The sequence below is a fragment of the Marmota flaviventris genome, chromosome 8 (genome assembly GCF_047511675.1).
Source record: "Marmota flaviventris isolate mMarFla1 chromosome 8, mMarFla1.hap1, whole genome shotgun sequence".
In the NCBI taxonomy this organism is placed as follows: domain Eukaryota; kingdom Metazoa; phylum Chordata; class Mammalia; order Rodentia; family Sciuridae; genus Marmota; species Marmota flaviventris.
Genome location: NC_092505.1, coordinates 2,236,553 through 2,251,668, shown reverse-complemented (window position 1 = coordinate 2,251,668; position 15,116 = coordinate 2,236,553). Strand labels below are relative to the sequence as shown.

Here is a 15,116-nt window from a genome sequence, read left to right as displayed (position 1 = left end):
CCAATACTCTGTTAAGTTCTTATCAGTTTTTAGTCCAGAGGAGAAAGTGCTTCTTTTTATTGTTTTGTTTTGGGCTTTTAAGGCCTCAGTTTACTGCCAGACATGAACTCAAGGCTTCAAGAAAATGGTATTTAAAAACCTGAAGGCAGAGCAGAAAAGCCGACTGTCTCATGGTTCCCCATGAAGCAGAAGGCAGCTCAGTGAGTCGATGGTGCCAGCACAGGCTGATTCATACAGCAAGTCCCGCCAACTGGCAGACTGACTCAATGGGAACAACTGCAGAAGCAGTCAATGGAGGAGGGAAGCAACAGAGATCAAGAGGAGAAAATGCTGTAGTGGAGGGGTAGGAACTAGTCATGCTTCCTTTCCACCATATTCACTTAGTTGATGAGTCACAAATGGCCTAGAAAAACAACTTCAAATATTTTCATTTTAGAAATACCAATGTTCAAAAAATCAAATACCTAACATAAATTTTTAATTGTTTTTTTTTTTCCAGAAGGGTTGAGAAATCATCTGGGAATTCTGACTTTTGTCAGTACTAAGGGTTGAACTCAGGGCCTTGTGCTTACTGAGCTACATCACCAGCCTTTTTATTTTTTTATTATGAGTCAAGGTCACACCAAGTTGCCCAGGCTGGCCTTGAATTTGCAATCCTCCTGTCTCAGCCTCTCTGGTAACCAGCAACATAGGTGTGTACCTCCACATCCAGCAAAATCATCCATTTTTACACCCACATATTCCAAGATTTGAGGAGAACAGTGCTAAACACTTGGTATAATGTCTCTAATTCAACAGTGATTCTCAAACTTGAGCATACATCAGAATCAGGATTTAGGCTCTATCCATGGAGTTTCTTATGCAGTGGGCCTGGGTAGACCTGAGAATTCACATTTCTGATGTCTGAAAATCCACACTTTGAGAACAACTGCTTCAGGACAACAGCCGTCATCTCTCATCACTAATAAAACGAAATGAACACAAGGCACATGCAGCAGAGCATGGGAACTCAGCCACCACTTGGTGAAAGAGCAAACACAGAGGGTAAAGAAGGCCTCAGTAATAAGGGAAAGTCTCAGCTGGAAAACAATGTTATTCCACCCTCAAGGAGAAAAGGATAACAAACAAGTCCTCATTTAAGAGCAGACAAAAGAGAAGGGGCAGGTTGCTGGGTGTGGAGTCACATGCTTGTAAACCCAGCTACTCCAGAGGTTGAGGCAGGAAGATCACAAATCTAAGGCCAACCTGGGCAACTTAGTGAGACCTGGTTTCAGCATAAAAAATAAAAAAGGATGGGGATGTGGCTCAGTGGTTAAGCGACCCTAGGTTCAACCCCTGGTATCAAAAAAAAAAGGACTGGAGATATAATTCAGTGGTTGAGTACTTGCCTTGCATATACGAGCTCCTGGATTCTATCCCCAGTACCACAAAAAATGAAAAAAGTGAGAGGGGGCAACGCTTTAACCTAGTGGTCTGAGAAGGCTAGAGAAAGCCCAAATAAACTCCTAGGAACTGCTGAGAACTACATGGCATTCCAAAAGCTCTGGAGGAAGAAACTAAGGCAGTCTCTTAAGTTTTCCTGCCAAAGAAGAAAGATTAGAACCTAAAGGTTCTTATTCAGACCAGCTAGAGATTACAAAACTAGCTGGCAAAGCTTCTCTTAATATGTTTCTCAGAAACTAGGATACCATCACTTGCGCTATTTCTTCTTTCCTAAATCAGAGTTGTTTTTTCTGCTCTCTTAAGGTATGATGAGCTATGACATGACTTTTTACTGTAATTCTTTTCTTTTGTCCCACTAATCCTAGATAACTTAAGAAATCAACTATCAATGACTAAGATGCTTTAAAAACCATGTAGTTGCATATTTGTAGGTGTTGAATAAAAATAGTATTTATACGCATGCAGAAATACATAATCATATATGATATACATACCACATGCAGTCACAGACAAAAAAACAAAATGTAGAAAACTAAGACAAAACTATCGGTAGTTTAAAATTTCCTCTTTGTAGTTAACCCTTAAAGTTTGCTTCTACTATTAAGCTACATATTACTTGAACACAGTAAAGAAAACAGAAAATTACATTTCTACCTCTTTATTTTGTGTAAAAATCTATAGGAATTCTGGCCACCCAAAAGACTTCTTTCACTAAGATAACTTTATGATCTCTTGCTCTCTTGGAAGATTATGACCTTACTGTAGATTAACACACAAAGCCACAGGGTAACCCCCACTCCAAGTCAATGTTGAGGGAGTCACCCAAGCACACTCACTGAGCCAGCAGTCCCTTTGCACTGTGTGAGGCCGCCACCTTGTGACCAGATGGGAGCACTGCTGCCCACTCCTAACTATCCCACTTTTCAACCTGGCCCACTGCTTGCCACCTACCCCCATGAGGGCAGGGATTTTGTTTGGTTTTATACTAAACTCTAAGAATATGGAATGCAGCAGGTACTACCTAAATATCTGTCACATGGATAATTTCACTTTTTTATATATCATTCCTCCTCACCCTCGAATAGAGAAAAACATGTAGCCATTTATTATCTGTAGCCTCTAAATGAAAAACTATATTGCTTTTGCAATTTTTTAAAAACCCAGGGAATAAAATAATATAGTAGTCAGTGATACATTATATCTAGTCAAGACATTATTCTAGCAGAGCATGGTAGCACATTCCCATAGTCTAAGTTATACAAAAGATGAAGTGGAAGGATTATAATTTCAAGGCCAGCCTGAGAAAATTAGTGAAACCGTGTTTCAAAATGTAAATAAATAAATAAATAATAAGGGGCTGGGGTGTAGCTCAGTGGTAGAGCACCTGCCTAGCATGTGCAATGTGCAGGGTTCAATCCCCACTACAAAAAAAAACAAAAACAGACATTATCTTACCCAGCCCTTGAAATTAAAATGGGGCCTGCCACCCAGTCTCAACTGTATTTTAGTTGCTAGTTCTCAGCACTCAAAATGAAGATGAACTCTCAATCTAACTATGTAAACTAAATGGAAAGCAAGGCTTTAGAGATTTGTTATACAGAGAAACCACAAACCATTTCAACACCAATGCATTTTCTAAAACTATAATCCTTATTTCATAGTCTATTTTTTGTTTGTTTGTTTTTGTTTTTTTTTTTTGAGTTTTTTTGTAGTACAGAGGATTGAACCCATGTCACTGTACATGCTAGACAAGTGCTCTCTACCTTGGACTACCTTGGCTATATCACAATCCCTTCTATTTTATTTTGAAACAGGGTCTCACTAAATTGTGTGCCCTCAAACTTTCAATCTTCCTTCCTCAACCTCCTGAGTGGCTGGAATTACAGGTGTGCACCACCACACCCAGCTTCATAGTTTTAACAATATTAGAATGACTCTTTTTTTTTAAGTTGTTGGTAGACTTTTATTTTATTTATTTACATGTGGTGCTGAGAATCGAAGCCAGTGCCTCACACATGACAGGCAAGTGTACTACCATTGAGCCATAGCCCCCAGCCACAGAATAATTCTTTTAATGCTCAATTTATTCATAGGGAAGGCAGAGAGCTTTAAATGAAAAGCAAGACTTCTAAAACACTAATCAAAGAAATGAAGACCATCCAGAAGGATTAATTTCTACCCTTTAACACAAGGCATATTTATCACAAATCACCAACCATCTTCCATTAATATATTCACTTTTATGAGTCGTAAAACAAAAATAAAGGCTTTTTAATTAACCATTAACTTTTATCACTCTCTGTTAGGTTCAGAAAAGAATTTAGAGTATATTACTGATGGGTTCCATTTCTATTTTGAACTGAGATTTGCGTAGTTTATTAGTTTCTTGAAGGTGTGGTAACAAAGTACCACAAACTGAGTGATTTAGAACAACAATAATGTATTATTTCCCAGGTCTAGAAGCTACAAATCCAACTCAAAGCATCAGCAGGGCCATTCATTCTCCTAAACCTAAAAGGGAAGGATCCTTCCTTCCTCTTCCACCTTCTGGCAGCCCCAGACAACTAATAGCCATTTCAGTCATATGGCCTCTAGGAGGTACTACTTAGGCTGCATTGTCTGTATATATCTTGATCTTCCCTGCTCTCATGTTCCTTACAGGTTACAACCATCTCATGTACACGTGTGAATTTTTTATAGTAACCAATATATACTCAGTAGAGGACTGAGAAGATCCCACTGCATAAGGTCCTCCAGTGGTGCCTGCAGTCCCAGTTACCCAGCTCCCTGCTCCATGTCATGAGTGCCCAACCTCTTAGGGCAATTTCTGGAGGCCAGCTCTGCTGTGATGCCATCCTCAGCAGCTCCCCACTGCTGTACCCATACAACAGCAAGGTTACAGTATCTTCAGTGGTGGACTCTCAGATAGTCATGCGCTCTTCTTCCCCATATCACAGTCTCAATTGCAAGATCTCAAAATTGGAAACAACAACAAAAGTCCTTTCTTCCACAAAGAACCCTCAACCCAGCAATGAAATGTACCGCAGAAATAATGCTGGTGATTTAAATAGAACTTTGATGATCTCCTTTGGTGTACTCCTTATAGGTTCCAAAAATGTTGAAAAGGTGAAAAAAAATGTTAATATTCCAAAATTTATTTTTTAAAAATGAAATAATACCTCAGTTAATAAACTTAAATGCACTTGAAGTCCTAGTATCCATCCTAAGCCAGCCAAATACTTTAATTAGCTATCAAAATTTTTAAACAAATCAAAGGGAGGGAGGGAAAATAGAAATTTTTTAATTGAACTAACAAAAAATCTGCTTCTAAAACTATATAAAGGCCTTAACCTTTTATAGAATGAGGAAAATGTATGACTAATCAGAATGTGTTCCCATACGGGCACAGCTAGTGTATACGGCACTACCTGTCTTCACTACCTTCTTTTACCTTCACATCAAACTCCCCAACTTACCTAGAAATCAAGGAATGGATCAAATCTTATCTTTTTTATATTCCCTCACTGCCTAGCAGTCCTTGACAAATATCAAGCATATAATTAAGACTAATCTTGCTTATCTCAAATGAATTCTGCTGAAGTGTTTCCCAACCAGAGTTGAGGATTTTGCTTTTTATCTATCGATAAACAGATGTGACAGAAATAACTGGGCAATCTGGAGTGATTTTCACATACTACATGACTCTATCCTCTCCATCTTGCCAAACTTTCACATTCTCTGTGCATAAGTCCCTTTCAATTTTCTTCTTTACGCTCTCCTGTATTCCAGGCAGCCCCACCAGTCCACCCTGCTTTGTGCCTTAAAAGGTTGATGTTAACATCCACAGTAACCGGCTCCGGGCTGGCTTCCTGCTGTATGAAGACAGGGCAGGCCCCGCAGGAAACCAGAAGACAGCAGAAAACAGGATAAGTCAACTACTTCTTAACTTCCGTGCACTCTCCCTGCAGAACTCCATCCTATAGAGGCACACCTCCCACTCAGGGGGTAACTCTCAGGCTCTGGCTCCTCCAGGCCCAGGGCAGTGGAGTGACCACACTCCACTCTTGCCAGTTCCTGGATGCTTCCCTCCACATGCTGGCTCCCATGACCCAGCAACAACTTTGCAAGTCACCACTTCTCTGTACTCTTATTCCTTTTATTCTCCACCAAGACATGAACTTATTCATATGAAGCCCAGGTCAAATTAACAACCTGCTCTTCATACTTACTTCTCTTCCACTCTACTTACTTCTTTCACTAGTTCATACTTCTATGGACCAGAAATAATTCTTCTCAGAGCTAAAAGAGAGGTTCCCCTTGCTTCTCATTAGAGCAAATTCTCAGAAAGTTCACCCTAAGGTGAAACATTTCAGAAACCACACCATGAAATGGATTTCAAGCTGCTGCCAAGAACCTGAGTGACTCAAAATTACAGTTCTGTACACAATTAATATGTCCATTTTATAATATCTTTAAAACTTACTTAATTAAATAACTTCAAATTTATAACAAAACTCAGGAGAAATATTTCAATGCATGTGGACCTAATTCTTCCTGAGGCCTCTGCACACTCAAAAGCCATACAGGCAAAGAAACAGCAAAACTAGACAGAGCATCTAACAGTCCCATGAAACTGGGGGACTAAAGTGCAGGGCTATCAAAATGTAGGGGTATGCCATGATCCTGGAGAAAAATGAAATAGACAAATGAGCCCACATTGGTACCACTTCTCCCCTTACAGCACTCAGCACTTTGTTAAGACACAGAGAGACTGTAGAAGCAAGCAGTGAATAAAGAAGCCAAGGTGCCTGGCAGAGCTACAATTATGCCCATGGCATGCAAGAGATAAAAAAATGTTAATTAAGGACTACCAAGGTGAGAAGACTGTGGTAAACTGAACTCCCTTGAAGTATTCTTGCCACAAGAGAGAATGAATTAGAATCAGGGCAGCTGGAACTGATAATAGAGCCAACCATGAATCAGCTTAATCTCTGGTTAAATGAAAGTGATCAACTCTTACTTTCTTCTAATTGTCTGGCAGAACCCTCCCCACCAAAAAAAATCCTTGTAGGAAAAAACACCATCATTCAAAGTGAGATTTCATGTTTAAAAACAACAACACCACAAGGGCTGGGGATATAGCTCAGTTGGTAGAGTGTTTGCCTCAAATGCACAAGGCCCTGGGTTCAATCCTCAGTTGCACACACACACACACACACACAAAAAAAAACTGTTAACCAATAAAAAAATCACTAGGCCTACCAAGAGGAAAAGCAGACAACAAAAGTAAACCTAATATAACTCATATTTACCAGATATAGACTTCAAAATAATTGATTAGTATGTTCTAGAATACAGACCACAAGAGAATTTCATCAGAGAAACAGAATAAAGAAAACCAGTCATGGTGGTATATGCCAGTAATCCGAGTTACAGAGGAGGCTGAGAAAAGAGAATCTCAAGTTTGAGGCCATCATGGGCATCTTAGTGAGATCCTGTCTCAAAATAAAAAATGAATATTAAAATAAAAAGGGCTGGAGATGTAGCTCAGTGGGTTCAAAAAAAAATTTTAGAAAAAAAAATTAAACAATATATAATGATACTAATAAAAATTAATAAAAAATCCAGAATCTGACCCACACATATATGGCCACTTATGACTTATGTCAAGAACAACAATGGGCATGGGGAGGGTGGGGGAAAACATCCTGTCCAAAAACAGTGCTAGGTCAGCTGACCACACAGGCAAGTCCTAATTGAAAAAGACATGGACAATATGGATTACACATCATCATCACAGAAAGTTCTACTGACAAAGCTGATAGAGGCTAGATGCTGGTAGACAAACCTAAAATTTTTAAAAGATAACTTTTCACTCCTAAAGAAAATCAGTTTTGTCAAATCTTCTGCCTGTGTATCATGCAACAGTTGATATGCACCGCTGATATTTTCAATGACCACAACAAGCCTATTTTACAGTAATAACATTTAAATATATTTATTAAAATAAAACTTTTAAGCTTTTTTTTTTTTTTAGTTGCTGATGGACCTTTATTTCATTTATTTACTTATATGTGGTGCTGAGAATCGAACCCAGGACCTCACACATGCTAGGCAAGTGTTCATCCACTAAGCCACAACCCCAGCCCCTTGTTAAAATAAATTTTAAGTTGCTGAAACCAAAGTATGTCAGAAATGAACCTGAAATTTTGTTTGATGTCAACAAACAAAATTAAATTAGTTCAAAACCCCTGAAACTCTGAATATCTAATAAACTACCAACAAGTTGTCAAGTGGTACTTTTTTTTTTTTTCAATTATGTCATTTATCATTTCAAATGCAGCCTGGCACAGTAGCACATGCCTGTAATCCCAGTTACTAAGAAGGCTAAAGCAGGAGATATCACGTTCAAAGCCAGCCTCAGCAATTTAGCAAGACCCTGTCTCAAATAAAAAATAAAAAGGGCTGAGGGTGTTGCTCAGTTGTACAGCCCCTCTGGATTCAATCCCCTGTACCTACTACCAAAAAAATATAAAATACAGCATAATACATGGAAAGCATTTTCAATCTGATAATGAAGATTTAACAGGCTTTTTCATCATCTCTCCCCAAGATGAACACTCACCAATGAAGGAAAGCATCTTGCTTAGCTATATTAAAACAAAACACCCAGATCAGTTTAACTGGAAAGAGCCCTTGTTGCCAGGTAAGCTCTCTGAAAACTACCATCTGCAACTCCTTGTCTCTGTAATTTGTCTTTCTGGCTACTTTACTGCTAAAACTAAAAAGAAAACTGGATGCAGACGATAACAATGCAATTGTCTTCAAAAAGCCCTAATACTGAACTTTTGTCTTTATCACAACACCCTTATTGTACCTCCTGATTACATAAGTAAATGTTCTAAAGCTCAATTTTTAAAAACAACATGCAGGAGCTGGGATTTGTGGCTCAGCGATAGAGCACTCGTCTAGCATGTGAGGCCCTGGGTTTGATCCTCAGCACCACATAAAAATAAATAAACAAAATAAAGGTATTGTGTCCAGGTGGGGATGTGGCTCAAGCGGTAGCGCGCTCGCCTGGTATGCGTGCGGCCCGGGTTCGATCCTCAGCACCACATACAAACAAAGATGTTGCGTCCACTGAACACTAAAAAATAAATATTAAAAAATTCTCTAAAAAAAAAAAAAAAATCCATGGTTGGTGGAGTCTGCACTCTCAGATGTGAGGGCCAACTATATTAAAAAGAAAGAAAGAAAAAGGTATTGTGTCCAACTACTTCTAAAAAATATTTAAAAAAAAAAAAACATGCAGGGCTGGGGATGTGGCTCAAGTGGTAGCGCACTCACTCGCCTAGCATGCAATTCAATGGGTTCAATTCTCAGCACCACGTAAAAATAAAATAGTGTGTCCACCTAAAAACTAAAAATAAATATTAAAAAATGCAAAAAAAATACAATTTTTACATATTTTAGATATAGAACCACCATATACTATGTGAAAATTTATTTTAAAAGCAAAGAGAATTCTCCCAGGTGAAAATAAATTTTTGATACCTTCTGTTGGATGAATAAAGGATGAGAAGGGATAAGAGAAGATACAGAGTAAGCTGTCACTGTGAACACTGTGGGCACCCCCACTTTACAGGCAGAAAAACCTGAAGTGGGGGGTTACACATAATAAAGGACAGAAGTGGGATCAACCCGGGTTTCTTATTCAAATCTTCCAATACCTTTCCCAAACTCACCAAGCAATGGTGATTAAAGTTGCCAGGGTGTGAACTGGAGCACACTCTGCATTACCCCAAAGCTCAAGTGGTTCCCACAGCTGGGAGATACTATCTATGGAATAGACCAAGCACTTTGGAAGAGTTTTCTCAACTTAAACTTGCCACATCCTATGAAGTAAACACTACTGTCCCTATTAAATAGACAGAAACACACATTGAGATACTAGCTTGACAGTAGGATAGATGGCTCCCCTCACTCCACAATTGCTTGGCTGATCTGAGCATGACTGTGTGTCCATGCTTCATCACCAGGACTAGTGGTTTCTTTTCCCGTCCCTCCTGCTCCATCCAGACTCAAAGTTCAACAGAGCCCAGAAGCTCCCTTGAGGAACTATCACTGCTTCTCTCCATCTCCCACCCAACCCCTCCAACCTATCCTATATTCAGATGCAAAAGCCATCCCCCTGAAAATATCACCTGAATCACTACTTGGAAGTTAATTCTATGTAGAAACTTCCAAGCGCTTCTCACTTAAACTAAAAACGATCCATGACTACTTGTCCTGTATAAACGACTCAGATTTACTGTCCTCAGTTCTACGATACTCTAATTCTTACTCTGTACAAGAAGGAAAAACCAGTTAGTGAACCCATAATCCTCCCTCTCACTCCCATTTGAGACTTCCATACATGCCACCACCCTAGACTTCAACATCTTCCCTCTCTACTCACGAGCTGAGTCCCTAAAGATGCTCCAGTAACACATCATCAGTAGTATTCCAAAACACCACTTACCTTGACTAGCTTCCCAAGGTAGGTCCTATGCTAGTATCAATCTCTCCCTACGCTCTTCATCAACTCAGGCCCTGAAGCTGGCTTGCAAGTTACATTATAGATTAAGCCTACAGAAGGCACCCAAACAGAATCTCACCTGCACTCTAAAGGAAACTTCTGAAAAGAGGTACACAACTTCCCTCAACTCCCTTCCCTGACGTTTGTTTCCACCTTCAGGTTGCCCATGGTCACTGCTTAAGACTAGATGCACACACCCACTTCTAGAAGCAAAATAACCAACACCAAGCAAAGCCAATAACCCTACTGGACCACAGGGCTGGTGGAAGGAAAGAAGAATCCATATGCCAAACAGTTCTTGTTGCCACAGTGTGATCTCTGGATTTTCTCTGTGGCTTCATTCTTAGTCATGTTACAAGTGATTCAACTGAAGACAGGTCCATAGGAAGGCCAAGGCTATCAAATGTAGGCCTTTAAAAAGGGGAGGGGGGAATACTGTTTTCCTTCAGACCTTTCCCAAACGGTAAGAACTCAAAGCAAAAATTAGACAACAGGTGCTTTAGGAGGCCACCTTTCAGGCCAGGCCAGGCCAGAAAAGCAAAAGTCCTCCTCAATAGCTCAAGTTGGAAGTCCACAGTGAACCCTCTACAATAACCCAGGTCAGTTTGGTCCTTCCTTTCTAACATCAGGTTTTTAGAAGCACATGTAAGCATCATATAACACTGCAACTCAGAAAAAGGAGCATGCAGACAGGAGAGCAATCCTACAAGAATAAACATCCAGCCAGGTAAAAATAACAGTAAACAAAAACAAGGGCCCTGCTTGTTTACGACTATCAAAGTAAAATGGGAAAAACCACAGAGTAGGAAGGAGCAAAACAGAGAACTATGACTTCAGCAAGGGAAGCCACATCTGAACAGCCAGAGTTGACAACGACTCTGGGCAGGGGCTGTATCCAGCAATATGAAGCCTTTTAACCCTTGGTCTGATCTGGTTTAGGTACTTGGGTGGTAGTGGTTTTACTGGTTGGCTGGTCTTTATCCTAAGAGCAAAGAGCAACTGTAAAAGACTTGAGCAGGGGAATGATGTGATCAACTGAACTGCCAAAGATCACTCAGGCTGGCAAAGGGGTCAACACAGCCTGGAGGAGGCAAACACGGGATTTAGGTGCATGTTCTGCTAGCCAGAGAGCTTCACGTCTCCACTGGCCGGTGGAAGTAAGGCTGCCTCTCTGAAGCAAAATGTACAGGACTCACTGGTACACTGGGAAACAGCTGAGGAGGACAGACAGGTAGCCACAAAGTCTCCAGTGTGTGGGGGTTGGCGGGGTTACTCTGAGATTGAGGCTGGCCAGTATGAGATGGGGACAGAGAAATAGTTATCCTGAGTCAGATGTGAGAAAGTAAAAATTAGTTTGCTGAAAAAATGAAAACCCATCCTGCAATTTGTCAGGCTAGAAGAGCAGACACGGAAAAAGCCAAGGAATAATATATCTCCTAAGGACCCTGCAACCGAGAAGGGTCACAATGAACCTTTGAGGGACTACGGACTTGTTCACTTAGAAGTCTCACTCTGAAAAATCCAACTCTTAGAAACTGCTGTGTTTTGAGATTTTACAGAAAAAAAAAGAACACCACATCCTGGCCTAAAGAGCCTCTGTAACAGAGGCAGCCTGCATGTTCTGCTAGCCAGAGAGCTTCATGTAAGGGATTTCTAGACAGTGTTACACAGTCTATCTGAACTTTGCACTTTTTAAGTGAATGGAACCAGGAACTTCTTCAGTAAGACCTACGTTGCCTCTTTACACAAAGCTCTACATTGCTTTGAGCCATCAAAACACTCACTGCTTCAGGGCTAGGGATATAGTTCGCTGGTAGAAGGCTTGCCTCACATGCACAAGGTCCCTGGGTTCAATTCCCAGCACCACAAAAAAGAGAAAATAAAACTACACACCAAGGGCTGGGGTTGTAGCTCAGTGTAGAGTGCTTGCCTTGCATGTGTGAGACCCTGGGTTTGGTCCCCAGGACCATATAAAAATAAACAAATAAAAATAAACATATTACAGTTACACACACACACACCAAAAACTTTATTAAAAAAAAAAAAAAACACCACTGCTTCATTTCCACACCACCCTAATCCTACCCTGCTCTTCAAGTCCTGTAACAATACGAAACTCCTCTTTGGTAAGATGCCTCCCAGTTCCTCTGGAATGTGGTCTCCCATATTGCAATGAACCATAAACCTGACCTAGTCAAACTACAGGCCTATTCCTAGTGACCTCAGTCTCATTAAGCTAGGACAAACATTTAAGAATCTGAAATGATCATGGGGAATTAGCCTTAACCCTTAAAGGCTGACTTGATGGTGATGCAGCCTCAACCAGACATGTACTGATCAATCTCGAACTATCTTCAAGAACTTTAAAAGGGTCCTACACTGGTACTTGACGTGACAGCTCAGTTTGAAGCTCAAAAGTGTGAATGGACAAGTCCTCAAAATCCTGGCCTTAACTCAGTGCTAGAAGTTGACCTTCCCATCCACCCAGGGACAAGCGCACACACATTCAGTTATCTCTACGGCTCCATTAATCCCACCTGAGGCTGCAACATGGCAGGATCTTTAATTTGCAAAAGGCCTTAACTTTCAGAGTGGAGTTTTTCAGAATGAAAACCATTAAATTCTTCTTCCAAGGAAGAGAACAGAACAGAAAGAGAAGCTAGTAATAAACACTACAAAAAACTGGCAGCCTTTCCTCCAACACCAACACACTTTTCTCAAGTTACTCTTTAAGAAGATCTCCACATTTTATCTGACTCTCCCTAATGTAATTACAAGGACCATAGCCAACACGTTAAAATTTATATACAATTACAGTTATGTACCTAAGATAAATCTGCTCTATTAGATTACATTACCAATAACCAATCAGACTGCTAAAAATGAAGGTGGGACTCACTTTTTTCTACAATCTTTAATTTCTGGAAGCTTTCCAGTACCTCCCCATTTAGTATTCTGGGTAAGAAGTCCCGTATTTGCATCACTTCAGTTGTCAGCCGTTCCAGGTCCTTCTTTCTGACTTTAACGAACTCTTCTTTGGTTCCCATGTGCTAAAAAATGAAGACCTTTAAGATTATTATATTTCTCTTCAGATGACTAAAACTAGCAGCCCAAGCCGACCTGCTTCTTTTTAGTGCCCCTCTGTTCCTACGGTTTCTACAGCGCCTTTAGGTGTCTTCTCCTAGGGGACACGGGTCTGGGTCACACGTGTGTAAAGCAGGTGAAAACGCGAGAGTGTCGGGCCGTGCCACGCACCTCTTCCCCTGCTCTGGGGGCCCAGCCGCGTTCGAGGCCTGGAAACTGGGAGACCCAGTCGCTAAGTGCAAGGTCAAAGGGCAGGGGCATGGCTCCAGCGGAGCGCCGGGGTCAAGTGCAAGGTCAAGGGGCAGGGGCGTAGCTCCTGCAGAGCGCAGGGTCAGCCCAGGCGGGCGGTGCAGCCGCACGAAGGCGAAGAGGCCGCCGCAAAGGACCCACTGAACGCCGCGCTGCAACTTAACCTGGCGGCCTCGGCTGCCCGCACACCGCGGGCGGCGGCACGCGGCCCGGACACGGTCAGGACCAGCTCTGGGTCCGAGAACCCGATCGCCCTCAGGCCGCGTGGGTCACATCCGCAGCCATGAAGCCGCCTTCGCAAAGCGCCGGCCGCGTCCTGAGCCAGGCCTTCGAGGGCGGCGAGAAGCCGCGTCCCAGCCCCCTCCTGCCCTGCCCAGTGCACCGGGCCTGCGAACAGCGCTTCGCGTTTGGGCGATGCCCGCCGCGGGCCGACCGCCGGAAGCGGGCCCTCCCCACTGACCCGGCAGGCCTCCTCAGCGCCTCCTGCCTCGCCCATGGCCACCGCCTCGGCTCAGTGCGCCTGCGCGGCGCTCTTTGACCCCCTGCACGCCAGAAAGCGCGGGAACGAGGCCACGCCGGTCCGAATAGTCCGCAGTACGGAGAGCTGCGAGGTTCAAAGCTCCCGGAGTTTGCACAGCATCCTCTGCCTCGGGATCGATGGGTGGACTCCGGGAGGTCCCACTTCTGATCTTCTGGTTTAGCCCGGGTTAACTGCAGAGTAGACGAAACGTGAAACCCAGAAATAAATATCAAATAAAATAAATCCGAATAGTCCCTTCTCTTTTGGTGATAGATACTGCTCTGGCCCTGACCCAGCGACCCGCTCCAGGAGCTTTCACTTCAAGAGGTGAACGTTTGTGATCACAAGAGAGTTATTTCTTCCAGGTGACAGTAAGATAACCACCCTAAATTCAGGGGAGTCACCCTACACCGGTAAATTCCCTATAGTCTTGCATGATCCCAAAGTTAGCACAACTTTAAGGACTTCCCCTCTGGGATTAGCAAGGTCTGCACTATTCCCGTTCCCGTAAAGTGCATGTAGAAAGGCCAGACAACCTGTTGGCCTGATGGCTCCCAGAACCTGCCCCGGATGCCGGGGGAGAGGTCAGAAGGGGACGTTCTGGCCGCACCACAACCGGCATTGGGCCCAGGATGCCCAATGGGAGACCAGGTGGTTCACTTGCACCCCACACCCCTCCCACCAGATGCGGGGGGGGGGGGGAAGGTGAGACGGAGCACTGTGCCCTGGACACCTCTGCACCCGCCCCATGATACTAGGGAGGATGGGTTGGTTCCCTTCGCAGTGCACACACCTGCACCTGCCCCAGGTGCTGGGGGCGAGGGTCCCGCCGTACTCCACATCCCAACCCTGCACCAACGCATTGGGCACTGGGCACTAGGAGTGCTCTGGCCCTGCCAGAACGACGCGGTAGCCGGCCGGAGGGGCTGCCCGTCAGCTGGCTAAGCAGGGCCCCAGGAGAACCTGCCTTCCCGGGCTCCGCGCCACGGAAACGCGGTGCGTACGCATCGCAGGAGAGCTGCTGGCCTGACGGGGCTTTGCTAAGTGTGCTTCGAGATTCTAGGCCACTTAAGCCAGCCGTCTGTGTCTTTCCGGACAAGACCCGACCCTGGCTAACCTCGCCGCCGACTGCCCTGACCTGCGGCGACCGAAAGACAGCGCCGACACGACGTCGTGGGGCCGGGCGGCTCCTCCCGCGGCCAGAGCCGCTCCCAGAACGCGCGGGCCGGGAACGCGCGGCGC

General features: G+C 43.3%; 1 protein-coding gene across 6 annotated transcripts in view; it reads right to left on the bottom strand.

The window, feature by feature from the left end:
- Positions 1 to 15,102, bottom strand: part of Hsf2bp (heat shock transcription factor 2 binding protein) — a 68,480-nt gene extending 53,378 nt beyond the window's left edge. For 4 of the 6 annotated variants that reach the window (XM_027929242.2, XM_027929246.2, XM_071614999.1 and 1 more), the window contains exons 1-3: positions 15,013 to 15,102; positions 13,815 to 14,065; positions 12,921 to 13,071 (exon numbers count right to left, since the gene is read on the bottom strand). In XM_027929242.2, the coding sequence (XP_027785043.2) occupies positions 12,921 to 13,071; positions 13,815 to 13,850 (187 nt within the window). In that variant the 5' untranslated portion in view covers positions 13,851 to 14,065; positions 15,013 to 15,102. The other 2 variants (XM_027929244.2, XM_027929243.2) reach the window with 2 other exon arrangements.
- Positions 15,103 to 15,116: the final 14 nt, after the last annotated feature.